At 37.1% G+C, this 13,570-nt stretch overlaps 1 protein-coding gene across 1 annotated transcript in view; it reads left to right on the forward strand.

The window, feature by feature from the left end:
• Positions 1-1,031: 1,031 nt before the first annotated feature.
• The window catches only part of LOC122355768 (wings apart-like protein homolog), a 34,913-nt gene continuing 22,374 nt past the window's right edge, over positions 1,032-13,570 (forward strand). Inside the window, exons 1-5 of the mRNA XM_043254326.1 lie at positions 1,032-1,431; positions 9,724-9,954; positions 10,043-10,403; positions 11,196-11,558; positions 12,032-12,128. Coding sequence (XP_043110261.1) covers positions 1,032-1,431; positions 9,724-9,954; positions 10,043-10,403; positions 11,196-11,558; positions 12,032-12,128 — 1,452 coding nt within the window. The remainder of the gene's footprint in view (positions 1,432-9,723; positions 9,955-10,042; positions 10,404-11,195; positions 11,559-12,031; positions 12,129-13,570) is intronic.

Here is a 13,570-nt window from a genome sequence, read left to right on the forward strand (position 1 = left end):
CAGGTTTTGGTTTAGTTTAGTTTAATGCTTTATTGTAGTCAGAATTATGGAACTTTCACGGTGCAAAATGAAAATTTGCTCAAAATTTTACTCGCACTAAAGGCCGTGCAAGATGTATATGAGTTTTTCATCACTGGATCAGTTTTTGAGAAATTTAGAGATGGTTTGCTCATCAAATCATTTGCTCTGTGATGAATGGGTGACATCAGAACGAGGTTCCTAGCAGCAGATAAAATCACAGTGTAAAAAAAAAAAAACCACACACTATAATAATAAATAATCATATAGTTCAAATGACTCCCGTCCATTAATAAGCATTCTATGAAACGGTAAAGCTATTTGTTTGTAAGGAACAAATCCATTAATAAGCTTCTGCCTAAAAATACAGGTCCTCTATCTATAATATTGCTTTCTTCAGTGAAAATGTTGTTTTGGCTCATTCAGGAGAGATATATTCTCAGGTTAAGGCCTATTTACAAGTAAAATCAGTCCAAAACGGTTCTAAACAAATAGGTTGATGATTTTGATTTTATGATTTATACTCAATGAAATGACATTATGATTTTTACTCAATGAAATGTTATAGACTGGCAAGCAACAGTTCAAAGTTAATGAGACTTACATGCACACACACACATACATAAAGACTTGATGGCACCCATTCACTGTAAAAGATCCATTGGTAAGCAAAGTAATCCAATTTTTTCCCAAATCGGTTTCCCACGAAGGCCAAATAAACTCAGCAAAATGTTGAATGTGTGTATTGAAATCAAGATCATATTATGAAACGTTCTAGTATCCTTCTTTTACCAGCACAGAAATGCTAGAAGTTGTCAGGTTTGTATGAGTTTGAGTGCATCTGTTTTGAAATGAATAGCCCCAAGATCTTCACACAAGCAGAGTGCTGAATAATGTTGATTTTACTCATTATGAACAGATGAATCTTGAGGCAGGTTGAATACAAAACAGCCAGTGAAATATTTGTGTAACAGTTGACGATTGTTCACAGGGAATATGAGACAGATGCCACAATGACATCTAGATTTGGAAAAACATACAGCCGAAGAGGAGGCGATGGGACCTCGAAGTTTGACGAGGTGTTGTCCAATAAAAGAGCCACGCTCAGCACCAAATGGGGCGAGACGACTTACAAAGCCAAGGTGGGAGCAAAGAGGCCCGGTTTGAAGACCGAGGTGACGGATCAGACCAAGAGGACCAAGGTCTCGGACGGTGATGGCTCAGAGGATCCGTTCGGATTCGACAGCGACGAAGAATCCAAGCCGGTCACGTCTCGCAACGTAGCCCAGGCTAAATCCAAAATGACGTCGACAGGGGGATCCCAGGCCAGCCTAACGCTGGAGCCCAACAGCAGGGTGAACCAGCCTGCCAGTGTAGAGGCCGTGGCCCCAGCAGGGCCCCTTTCTCTCAGCAGTGAGAGAAGTGCTCACAAAGTGCCAGAGGATCCTGGGAAATTTTTAACACTTCTACTACAGGTATGTTTTTCCTTGAAGGATTTTTTTTTTGTTTGTTTCTTGCATAAAATACATTAGTTGTGTTTTTTACATTTAAACAATACCTAATTTTTTCTAGCGTCCCTGCATTAATCAGTTGTTGTTTTATGCTCTCAGAGTGTTTCAGGTGTTTGACCTGTTTAACTTTACAGGAAGCGAGTGTTAGCTTACCACATCGTATAAACCCGCCTAGATAGATAGTTTTTTTTTTGGTTGTTTACTTGCCTGAAACATTTAAACAAACACCTTTAATCTGTTGCTTTTGAATATTTAATTTTGACGTTGCAGTTTGATGAAGTACATCATCCTGTGGAGGGCTGTCAGCTGTTTCTTATAGTTTCCTTTGCTCAGATTTAGAGAGGTGCACTTCAGTTAACATCATCAGGTGTTTCTGAAGTGCATGTGTATGCTTGGATAAAAACCACCAAAGATTAGGCCTACTACTTGTTATTTAAGGCTAAACCAATTTTAAAACATTAGACCCGGTTTTACAGACGAGGCTTAAAAGTAGTCCTAGACTAAATGTAAATCTGAGCTGTTTCAACTGAATGAAAATTAGACTAACTGATCTTGAAACACGCCAGTGTGTTTGTTTTGTCTTTAAGATGCACACCAGTGGTGCTTTTTTTCTAAAGAATGTTGAGCTATGGCTTACTCCTGGAAGCTAAGCCCAATCTATGAAACTGGGCTTAGGTTTCGTACACTTGACGACATCGTAATGGTTTAATTGGAAAAAATGTCATCGTCATAAAATCAACGACTGAAGTTCACACACCGCTACACTCTCAAATCATTCCAAACCCAACAAACACACTCAGAAATGTTACCAGGAGATGAGTAATAAATCAAAACAATGCGTTCTTCTAAAATTGGCTCAAACATGTTTGATATCTTCCGAAGGATAAAATCATTTGTGTGTAGTTTCTAGTTAAAAATCCCAAAATGATGTGCCTCAAAGTATATTTAATCGGTACTAGCCATTTTCAGGCTAAATTCATTGCCTGAAAAATTCATCCACTGTTCATTGGATATAATCGTGCAATGCTTCTTTGACATTCTCTTACACCGTTTCTATGAAACGGCTTGCGTGAGTTGAAGCGAAACCAAATCTTCACTGTTTGCAATGATACTGTAGAAGCTATGGATTCTCGTGAAAAGCGCTTCCTTCTCATACCCAACAAAATGCCAAAAGCAAACTGTCACACTTGGATTTTTTTATATTTGTCACAAGGAGGAAAGAGAAATGTGAAGTGAATGTGGTGGAATTTCACATGCGTGTTGCTGTAGGGATGCTGGTCGTAGCGGTACAGATCTGAGATAAACTGACTCATCAATCACACAAGTCACTTTTTTTTCTCGTTTTTTTTAATAATCATCATTCACATTTCACTGAAAGCTTCCTTGAGGGTATCTGCTGCCATGAGTGCTGTAAATGCTCAAACACCAGCGTTACAGGCTGTAGACTTGTGTAACACCCTGCTTAATATCACCGTAAGGATACGGTGGACTGGCTCTCGCAACAACAGCCTGGAGCTCCCAGCAGACCAAGAAATGAAAATCTTTAATTGGCCCAAACTCTATTTTACATTTCCTCTGCGTAATTGCTTTTTCAGGTTGGTACTCCTCCAGGGTCTTGCAAATCATTTGGCTGACTAAGTAATCAATGAGGTGAAGTTAGAGGAAACTTTCAGAACACTGACACCCGTCCAGCGCGATGTTAATACGAGGAGAACACTTAGACGCAGATGAAGCGTAGCGTCTGGACAGGCTCCTGTGAGCTGCTTATCTCATTTAGAGGCACAGCACACAGAACTCATCACCTTGTCTGTAACTGCTAAGGGTCTCTTATGATAACAGATGCTGATGAGTGGCTCTCCTAAGACACTTCAGTTTTGTTGCTCGTAATGCGCTTTGGCTTGGATCAATCCATTAGCGAAAAGTAGATGTTTGTTCATATCGCTTCTCTAGACCACCGAACAAAGCCCTATGGATCAAAAAGGAATTTGTCTGTGAACAATAACTATAAATGTTACATTTTAATTAGCGTTCTAATTTAATGAGAATAAGAAAGTCCACACCACAGCTAATACGATAAGACAGAAGAACAATTTTATTGCAATCACTTTAATTTGTTTTCGCAGCTGACGAAAAGGGATGTAACGATTAATTAACGTGCGATGCGTATACGATTCATGATACTGATGATGAGTTTTTTATTTTTTTAGAAAGACATAAGTGAAATGATACCAGTATTGCATCTAGTTGCATCTAAAAACAAAGTTGCTTATGAAAAAACTACTTTAAGGCTGCAGTCTGAAATAAATAAATTATATATTGCGATGATGGATTTCCATCAATTGCAGGATTCCTGTCTGTCCTAAATGTCACTTTTGATCATTTTAAGGCCGTAAATAGGCTTACCTTTCTCAAATAAATGCAGGGATTAAAGTTTTGTCATCACTTAGAAAAAATGAGGGGAAAAGAAACATTTGGCACATTGTTGTTGTTCTACAGGCACACACAAAATCATCCACGCCACAGCTGCAGCTTCTCATCGAAAGCATTGTAAACCCCCTCGCATCATTCACAGTCGGGTTATTAGCAAAGAACACAGAGTTGAACTTGAATTTCAGCATGGGTTTGCAGCTATTAATAATAATTCTGCTCATTCCCACAGTTTCTGACGGAACGTGTCAGGTTTGGACATGCTTTTGAGCCTTGAGAACTCATTTGCATGCTCTCATTTTCTGTGTCCCCACACATCATAAGGAAAGTGATGGCTTTTTAATAATTATTAAGGGAGTTTGCAAATGTAATATTGATTTAATACAACCGATCAGTAAGCAAGCAATGATTTCGCTCTATATCATCAACAAAAATAGTTCCAGTGAGCCGCTGCACAGCAGTGTTTCAATCATAAATGAATGATTCACGATTACCGATTTATAAAGACAATCACTTGATTCACTCCTGAATGAATGAATGAGCCGTTTGAACAAATCAATTCCATGAATGATTCAATGATAAAATCAGTGACATGTTTTCTTTTTGTCTAGAATATATTTTAAATTTATTTAATGTGTATTTTTATATATTTAATACATAATTGTATTATTTCTGTCTTTTAATATTTCAAGAAATTACTCCTAAAAGATAAAGCATCTAACAGACATTTATTTGCTTTAGCGAGAAATTTTTTTTTTTTTTTTTTTTTTTGATTCACCTCAAAATTTATTACATGTACTCTTAGACCATGAGGGTGAGTAAAGGATTTTGGGAGGGTAATTTAATCAATTTTATTATTATTACTATGGAAATAGATGATATTTCTTTAATGATAAGCTCGGTTTCACAGACAAGGTTTAAGCTAGTCCCAGACTAAAATTCATGTCTGAGCTGTGTCAACTGAAAATATCTTGCTCTAACATATCTTAAAATAGGTCAGTCATTGCAGGTGTGCCTCTTAACACAGTACAATGTTTTCTTCAAGACATTTTTTTAAAAAGTTGCTTTTTAACTAATTATACTAAATAATTTAACTTTAATTAGATTCAAGCCCTAGTCTTAGCTTAAGCTACATTCCATTTGTGTAACTGGGCATAAATAATAAACTAAAACTGTCGGTAGGTAGCGGTAAATGTCTTAATGATTAAGATATCTAGTCATTTATTCATTCGTTTGATTTGTTCAAATGTAGTGAATGAAGTAAATGGTTCTTTATGAATAGTCTATTGAATCATTGGTCTTGTTTGACTTGAAGCACATCATCACCATCAGACTGATCGGTGTATGACATCCAAGTACAGCATGCTTTTGAACTGCTCTCGCAATACTTTTAATGCCATGCATGGATTGGTCTGCATACAGCAGCGCTTCAGAACGAGCCTAATTGTTCACCCAGTTCATTCAAAACATGGTTTAAGAAATGAAATGCCACTGCGTGTTGTTGCTCGGAGACGAACAGTTCTGCTTTGTCTTTATTTTCGGTGGCAAAGTTGAGCAAAACATTGTGTCTAAAATAACACTGAACTTCTGTGTAAGATCAGTATCACATTTGCACTTGTGTGATATTGCTTAAGTGTTATGATGTAAATACGAGACAAAAACCCGTGGGCATTTTTTTCCCTGTTTCTTGCATTTTAGGGACTATGTTCTCTAGGCTCCATCATGCAGTGAGTTGTTACCCTGCCTCATATTTGTTATGTCAACTGCATGAAATGTCATATGACCCACGTGGGTCTGGGGTGGGGTGTGTTAAATGCGTTTATAATGCGGACACTATTTTCTTCTGTTCATGCCATATTTCCTGACTGCTTCATGTACAATTAATGCTAAAAATCCATAGTAACAAACAGACCACATTACTCGATTACTGTTACAGTGTTTGCTTCCTATGTATTTAAATTAAATCTATTCTGAAGATATCTATATTTGAGAAAACAAACCAGGAATTTGCCACCTCAAGTATAAATCTGTTTATTTTGCAGATTTATCAAGTTTTTATAATTTCAGTTAATTTTGTCTGACATTCAGCATTTCGCAGTCAACTTCTTAAATGTTATACTAAACTGCAAGTATTATACAGAAAAAAATAGGGTTGAAAAATTAACACCTGGAACATCAAGACAAACAAATTATGAGGAGAATAGAGCTCCAGTTTCCATTTTTTGCACGACTCTCTCTAAAGGTGGGCTTTCTCTGGGTTGGAAAAATGCTATAATAAACACGCTTTTGATGTATCCGTGCTCAGCAGCATTTAACACGTAAATATTCCCACACAGTCGAGGTGCTTCGCCGCTTGGCACCAGACCTTCTTCTGCAGCTGCAATGACTGTATTGCCTTAGTCATCAGATTCATTTCAACAAACTAGCACAAGCTCCTCTGTCTTTTAAAACTTTACAAAACTTCCTTTTAGCTGTTTTCGAACGCAAGCATCATCTCGGATGAACTGCTCCCCAGATGCAAGGCTCACAGTGACATCGCATCAAAAGGCAAAATCATATCATAACATTGACAGTTAGTTTAACCTTCATAATGAGGTGAGCTTGATCAATTTGTTTCACGAAGTCAATGCATTGCACAGCCCTACCAAGAATGAAATTAATCTTGGTTAAAGGGTCACGTGAGCATAGTGTTGGTTAAATGAGATTTAGTAAAAGGCACTGTTGACCAAAAAAATAACATCGCTAGATTATTAGCTCTATCTAAAAGAAATATGGAACAGAATGCTCCTGACAGCTCCTGGTTATTTAATAGTTTTTCAGAGGTGTTGAGAATTAGTTTGAAATATGTTGGTGTGGGCTGGAAATTGTATTGTATGGGATTAAAGGTGACAGTTACAGCGATAAGACAGAGGCTGAAGTACAGCGAGGGAGGAACATGGGCTTCTCGCTGCTTGAGAGATTGAAACTTGTCAATTCTCTCTCACAGTGTCGGATTGAAAATGTATTTCTCTTTTCCTTCCAGAAATGTATTCTTTTTGAAATGTCAAAGAATGGTATTGTCATTTAAGTGGAGGGAGAAAAAAATGCCATTTTTATAGAATATTTAAAATAGTAGAAAATCATGAAAGCGATCCTTTTTTTTTTTTTTTTTTTTTTGTTTAATTGAAAATTGCATTTATTTTGAGTTATCTATGGATTTATCTTTATATTAATATTTTTAATTAGTTTTTCAAATTATATTTATTTAAAGATTATTCTTTTTCCATAATGTCACATTTCATCAGTGTACAAGTTAAACTATTGAAAGATTATTGTAGAAAAAAAGCTGTTGTGTGCATGTGGTATGGTAATAGTTTTATCAAATTAAATGGTATAATGCTTATAAACATAAAAAAAAAGCTGACTTCATATTTAAAAGGCAGGTTTTTTGCACTTAAAAGGGGTAAGTTCACCAAAAATGAAGTCAAACACTTTGGGTTGGTGAGGAAGTTTTTTTTGCCACGTGACAACACCAGTAATACCACAATTGCAGCAGGGTGGGGTTTTCTCACTTTAAAATAGTTTAAGAAAGTGGCATGCGCATTTTTTCACTTTCAAACTAGTGGCAATTCGGCGGAAATTACTTGAATGCATTCAAGTAACATCAAAATACAATGCAGACCTCACTTAGCCTATATTTTAATAATAGAATATTTAATTAACAAAGAATACACGTGTGTGTGTATGTGTGTGTGTATATATATATATATATATATGCGCTATATGCCTAATATAAAATAACAAATAGCTTACAAAGTTTAAATGGGTGTACAAAACTGAAAATCAGTAAACACAGTGGATCCCAATAAATCAGAAACATAGAAGAACTGTATTAGCCAAATGACTAAGTTTGGAGTATCATCATACAGAAATAAAAACTTCCAAAGTTACCCTTATTAAACGTAAAAGTCAACAGGCTTTTCAAAATCCAAAATATTACCTTACAACTTCAGGAGCCATTTTGTGTGCGTCTTCCATTGAGGTCACTGTGTCTTATTACTGTGTATTATAATAGTATAATAGTAAACTGTACTGCTTACCATTATTGCGCTGTCAATGGTATCTGTCAGTTACGTGTCCTTAACACACACTCCTATTGAAAATAAATGAGTTCGGCTGCCCCTATTCAAAACACTGACCTTATGAGCTCCCCCTTGACATGATGTTCGTGGCATTACACAGACTTTAATTCAAATGTGTTTTATAGGTCTGTTACATAAATCCTTTTTAGCTAAGATTTGAACAGAATTCAGTCTTTAGATAGTGATGGGTAGTTTGAAAATGTCTGCCTAAATTGTTGTTAATAGGTTTGTTGAAAGTAAACGGTCATTTGGATGTTGTTTAATAAAGGTCAGGATGTTTGAGGTGATCATGACAGCCTAATTTGCCATTTTTTTTGCTCTTTACAATCTAATGAATAGGGGAATGTTCTGAATTACCAAAGTGGTGATATAACTGAAATTGTGTAAGTGCTATTGTGTAATACATGTTTTTTAGAACTAACAGCCTTTCTACGACACTGACTTCTTTTGCTATGGAGCTTAATGGAGGATTTGTATTTTAGGACCTTTTTCCAAAACTGAAATTAATGTTTAGTCCTGTCTCCTGATTCACAATACGTAGACTTAATTGTGGTTATTGGAGGAATAGAGAATATATACAGTAATGTTATAATGGTGAATAACACACGTTGTCTGCCAGACTATAGCGTAGACAATGTTTTGACTGCAGAGGTGTGATGATTGCTTTGAAGGTGTCTAACGGTGTACTCATTATCTTCTTCCCTGTGTTTGACTAGTCATGGGATCAGAGAAATTCAATGTACTGAGTCTGTGGTCTTAGCTTAAAACTAGAGCTGCCTTAAAAATGTGTAGAACCTCCATTCAGTGATATATTTCACATGAAGATTTTTAACCAGCTTTTGGTGCCTTTTTATGTTGGCTTCACATCATCCTAGTAACCCATGTTCTTTTGGCTTCTTTTGGATAACTGAAACTGTTGCGTAAACTTAAGTATATAGTTTAAAGGGTTACTCCACTCCATATGAAAAAGTTCTCATTAATCACTTACCCCCACGTCGGTCCAAACCTTTAAAACATTTTTTGTCTTTAGAACACAATTTAAGATATTTTGGAGGAAATATCCAAGTAAATTACATTTGTCAAGGTCCAGAAAAGTCCATCTGCCATCAGTGGTGAAAACGCATCTTTATGAAGCTATTTTTTCATTATTTTTTTCTATCCATACAAAAATTATTCTGTTTACCTCAAGTGCTGTTATAGCTGTTATATGGACTCTGACATTTTTTTTTAATATTGAACAATTTTAGAACTATATATTTATATTTACCATCCATGATGTGAATGGGGCTTTAGAGCACCATCTGCTATTAAAATCTAAGCTCACCATCGATTCTAAAGAGAATCGCGACGCATTTGGAAGATCTCAGAATCATCCAGAAATCAATTCTGCTATAAGCCCTAATATAGTTTAAAGTCATTTTGGCCAGAGAGAGAAATCGATGAGGTAGTGTAACTTAGTAGTTATATAATAGTTTCAACAATATTTTGCTTGAGTAACTGGTTATTGCTTTTTTCTGTTGGTTTTATTAACAGCTATTTACAGTAACCTACTTCCCGCTAATTTAGGATCATTACCGGTCAAGTACATGGTTGTTTGAAGTCATGTTCTTTAAAATCTGAATGATGTTTGACTTTCTTTTCTGTAGGAAAAACCCAGAGCTGGTCCATGGAGAGCACAGATCGCCACAGCTACTCATGGTACAAAAACCCTTCTGAAAGCGACACAAGACCTCTTGCCCAGACCACCACGTTAAAGTCTGAAAAAACAGAGGACAAGGATTCTTACGATGCCTGGAGCGCTGTGGTCGGTCTGGGAGCACGCTCCACATCTCTCTTTACGGGACCTAAAGACCCTCCGCTCACCTTGTGGGCATCCAGTAGTTACAGTCCCAGCAACATTCAGGCAAATCCTCCACTGAGACTCGTTAGACGAGTTTGGCCAAGGGGACTTTAATTTTCCTGTAGAACCATCTGAAAGCGAAGACCACTCTCAGTCTGTGCTCAGGGCGTCCAACTGCAGAACATACTGCAGACCCAGTAAAGGCAAACAGCCCGGTGGAGCTGATGGGAGTGGAAGCGCTTCCAGCCATAGCTCCATGGGAGCGTTGGAGAACAGCGGAGCAGAAAATGCTGGGAAAACTATAAACAGAGGTCGGACGAGAGACTTTACAGTGCTACACCCGTCTTGTGTTTCCATGTTTAACGTCACCTTCCAGGACTCCATGGATCGTAGTATGGAGGAGTACACAGCCAGCGCCCCAGCTGCTAGTCCAGGAGATGCAGGAAGACTGAGGAAGAAAATGGAGACAGAAAGCAAACCTTTCAGGTAATCGCTTTATAAAAGAACCTTGCTGTAATATTGTGAAATTGTTAATACCTGCATTTTTTTTTTGCTGTACTTTATACTGTTTTTTGGGGGTGGTAGTGTTAGGTGTTTTCACACTTGGTTCAATTGCCTGGTCCGAATCTGAGTTTGATTGCCTGTCCTCGCTGGAATGCTTTCATATTATGTGGGTCCGATTTGCGTCATCAAGCCGGCAGCCGTTTATCCCGTTGCTTAGTAACGATGGCGCAGAAGGCAGCAAAATGCATAATTTTGTTTCAAAAGCTTCAGTGCGTAACTCATTTTGGTTTTTTTTGTTATTTTTGTGGTATGTTTAGTTTTGTTTTTGTTGTTTTTTGGTTCAGATTTTATGTAATTATTTGTTTTGATCTTTTCACCCATTTGAGCACCGTTTGAGTCTGCAATTAATCAACATCCTCCAAAAACTAAAACAAAAATAGAGAAGTGAACATTAACAGTCTCTATCTTCTCCATTTCATTGAACCCCTGGTACTCTTATTTAATCAAGTAATGACAGCCCTACTTAACAAATAAATCAAATATTTTAAGATTGTTAGCTTTTGTGTTTACAAAGGTTTTTATTAATTTTTCTTTTAAACAAGTGCTAGTTCGTAGATACCAACTCAAGTATTAAATTTGATAAAACCCTTAAGGATGCCAGTAATTCTGTCAAATTCATAATTCATCTGTTGCTCTCACTTGGCTTCATTCCTTCATGTTTGATTTGAAGTCTGTCCGCTTGAGAGTCTGACTGTTTGTCTGTTGGGTTTCTAGTCGTTCCAAACCCACACAGAGCAAAACGAAGAGCAGTAAGCTGGAGCTTTTTGGGTTTGATGACACTGACGCTGTGGCTGAGGATGACGACTCTGCTTCGGGGAGCTCTAACTACAGGATCAAATACTTCGGCTTTGATGACCTAAGTGAGAGTGACAGTGAGGAAGACGAGGGTTCCTCTGAAAGAAGAAAAGCTAAGAGGAAGGCTGCAGCAGGTGTAGCAGTGCCACTGATGTCAACAGAGACCATTGTTGACAGTCCTCTTCCGAGAGAGATGCCGAGCTCTCAGAGCAGTCACACTGCAGGTCACAGTCACGGCCTTAAAAACGGTCAGTATTTACACCCAACACAATTTCTGGGGATGTAGCTTTGGGTTCTGTTTATGTTGCAGTACCTGCTTGAATCTGTAGTTTATCTGCTCAGATGTCTTTGCTGATCTCACTGTGCGGTCAAGAACAAATCTAGGTTGAATTTTCCAAAAAAAAACAAAATTATATATAAAAAAAGTGTGTGTGCATATATATAACGTTATATTTAGATTTTTAGTTTGATCTGTTTTTGTTTCTGATAGTATTTTCTTTTTGTTAGTTTGCCTAATTTTTATATTTGTGTATGTTTATTTGTTAGTTTTTCTTTGTAGTTTTGCCTTTTTGACCCAATTTTAAATGTTAACTATTATGTGCATGTACTATGTGCTGCCAAACGTTCCTCGTAATTGCAATTGTCTGTATTGTTAGCAATGAAGAGAACACATTTTCCTTTTTAGAGATAGTAGCAACTATTAGCAGACACGCGGCTGATTTGTTTGTGGTTTTACAGATCCTCTGAATTCCCAGAGGTCCCCTTTCCTCTGAGACGGTAAGGAAACCTCAGGTCAAAGCTCAGGAGAAAGCCAAGGAGAGCAGCAGGAAGATCTTCAGTGGGCCTAAAAAGGTGAGCTTCATAGCGTGTCCCTTCCTTATTATATTTCCTGTGTATATTTCAGCTGATCTGGTTTGCGATGCCAGTATTTGCTACGTGTCATTTCATTTAGAATCTAAAGGTTGTTTCGCCCATTTCCTCCAAAGTAAATGTTACCTTACTGCCATCGTGTAAAGAAACGATTTAGGCTTTTGATTTGTTGTTCTCTTGTTTATGTTCGCGATTGGCAGCGTAGTGGAGGCAGAGGGTGGAACGGGCATCGCACAGTTTTCTTCAGCATGACTTTTATCTGTAATGACAGTAATGCAGTTATGTTGCTCACCCCCGCTGACAGCTCAGCCATTATTACAAATGTTCCTGCGGCTGCTCTATGTGCATACAGCCTTCTGTGGGGTTATGATTGATTGTTAAAGTCATGATTGAACTTTAAGCATATAAATGCTCAAACAAAGCAATGTTTTGATATCACAGTGTTTACGTTATCCGGGGGAATTACCCTGTGAACGGCTTATTTATTGATGATTCTACATCTAACAGAGGCAGGAAAAGGTATTAGGACTGCTTTCCTCCATTGATCACCATACCCTTAGACCGAAGTCTCTCAGATTTCATTAGAAATCTCTTCACCAGAGTTATGGGTTTGGAACGAAATGAGGGCGAGTAAACGATGACAAAATTAGAATCTTTTTGGGTAAGCCACTTTTGAGACTGCCACAAATATTAGTATTTTATTTAAATAGTAGCCAGCTAATATTAGGCATTTTTTTTGTCCCATTTTTGTACTGACAGTTTTGTATTATGTGTAGTGATGCATTTATGTATTCAGTTGTTTTGACCCTTTTGCATGTCAAAAAAACTGAGAAAATTGGATTAATAAAAAATGTAGCCTGTTTTAGCAATTAACCAGATTTGTCAAATATCACAAAGCAAATGATTAAGTTTGCAAGCCTCAAGAACATTCACACGATCGATAAATGCGAGGTTGTTGAAACGTCTTAACGTAATTGCTGTCCCAGTAGAGCAAGTGACAGTTCTGACAGCTAGCACAAAAGTCTGGTAGTGGCCATCCGTATTATTAACCCACTGCGAGAAAAAATATTTCAATAACACAGCTCAAATAAAACTTTTACTGAATAAATCATGTAAGTGTTACAACAAAAATGTTACAGTACATTTCGGCTTTTAAATCCTTCGTATTCATGGCCACATTTAATTAGGTTGTAAGTGCATTACAGTAATTGTACTTTTTGCTCTTTTTAAATTAGCTTAGTCTCTTTTTTTTTTTATCAGCATTCTCACATGACATTAATTTGAGCTTTTATTTTGAGTATTGATTCCATGATATTCCTATCGTGTCTCTTCAGTTGTAGTTACAGGATGAGTCAAGAGGGATGTTCTTATCCATGACTTTTGTGAAGTATCAGAGGTGTTTGAAACGGGTCAAACCTCAGCAT

This window comes from Puntigrus tetrazona, chromosome 12 (assembly GCF_018831695.1).
Source record: "Puntigrus tetrazona isolate hp1 chromosome 12, ASM1883169v1, whole genome shotgun sequence".
Taxonomy (NCBI): domain Eukaryota; kingdom Metazoa; phylum Chordata; class Actinopteri; order Cypriniformes; family Cyprinidae; genus Puntigrus; species Puntigrus tetrazona.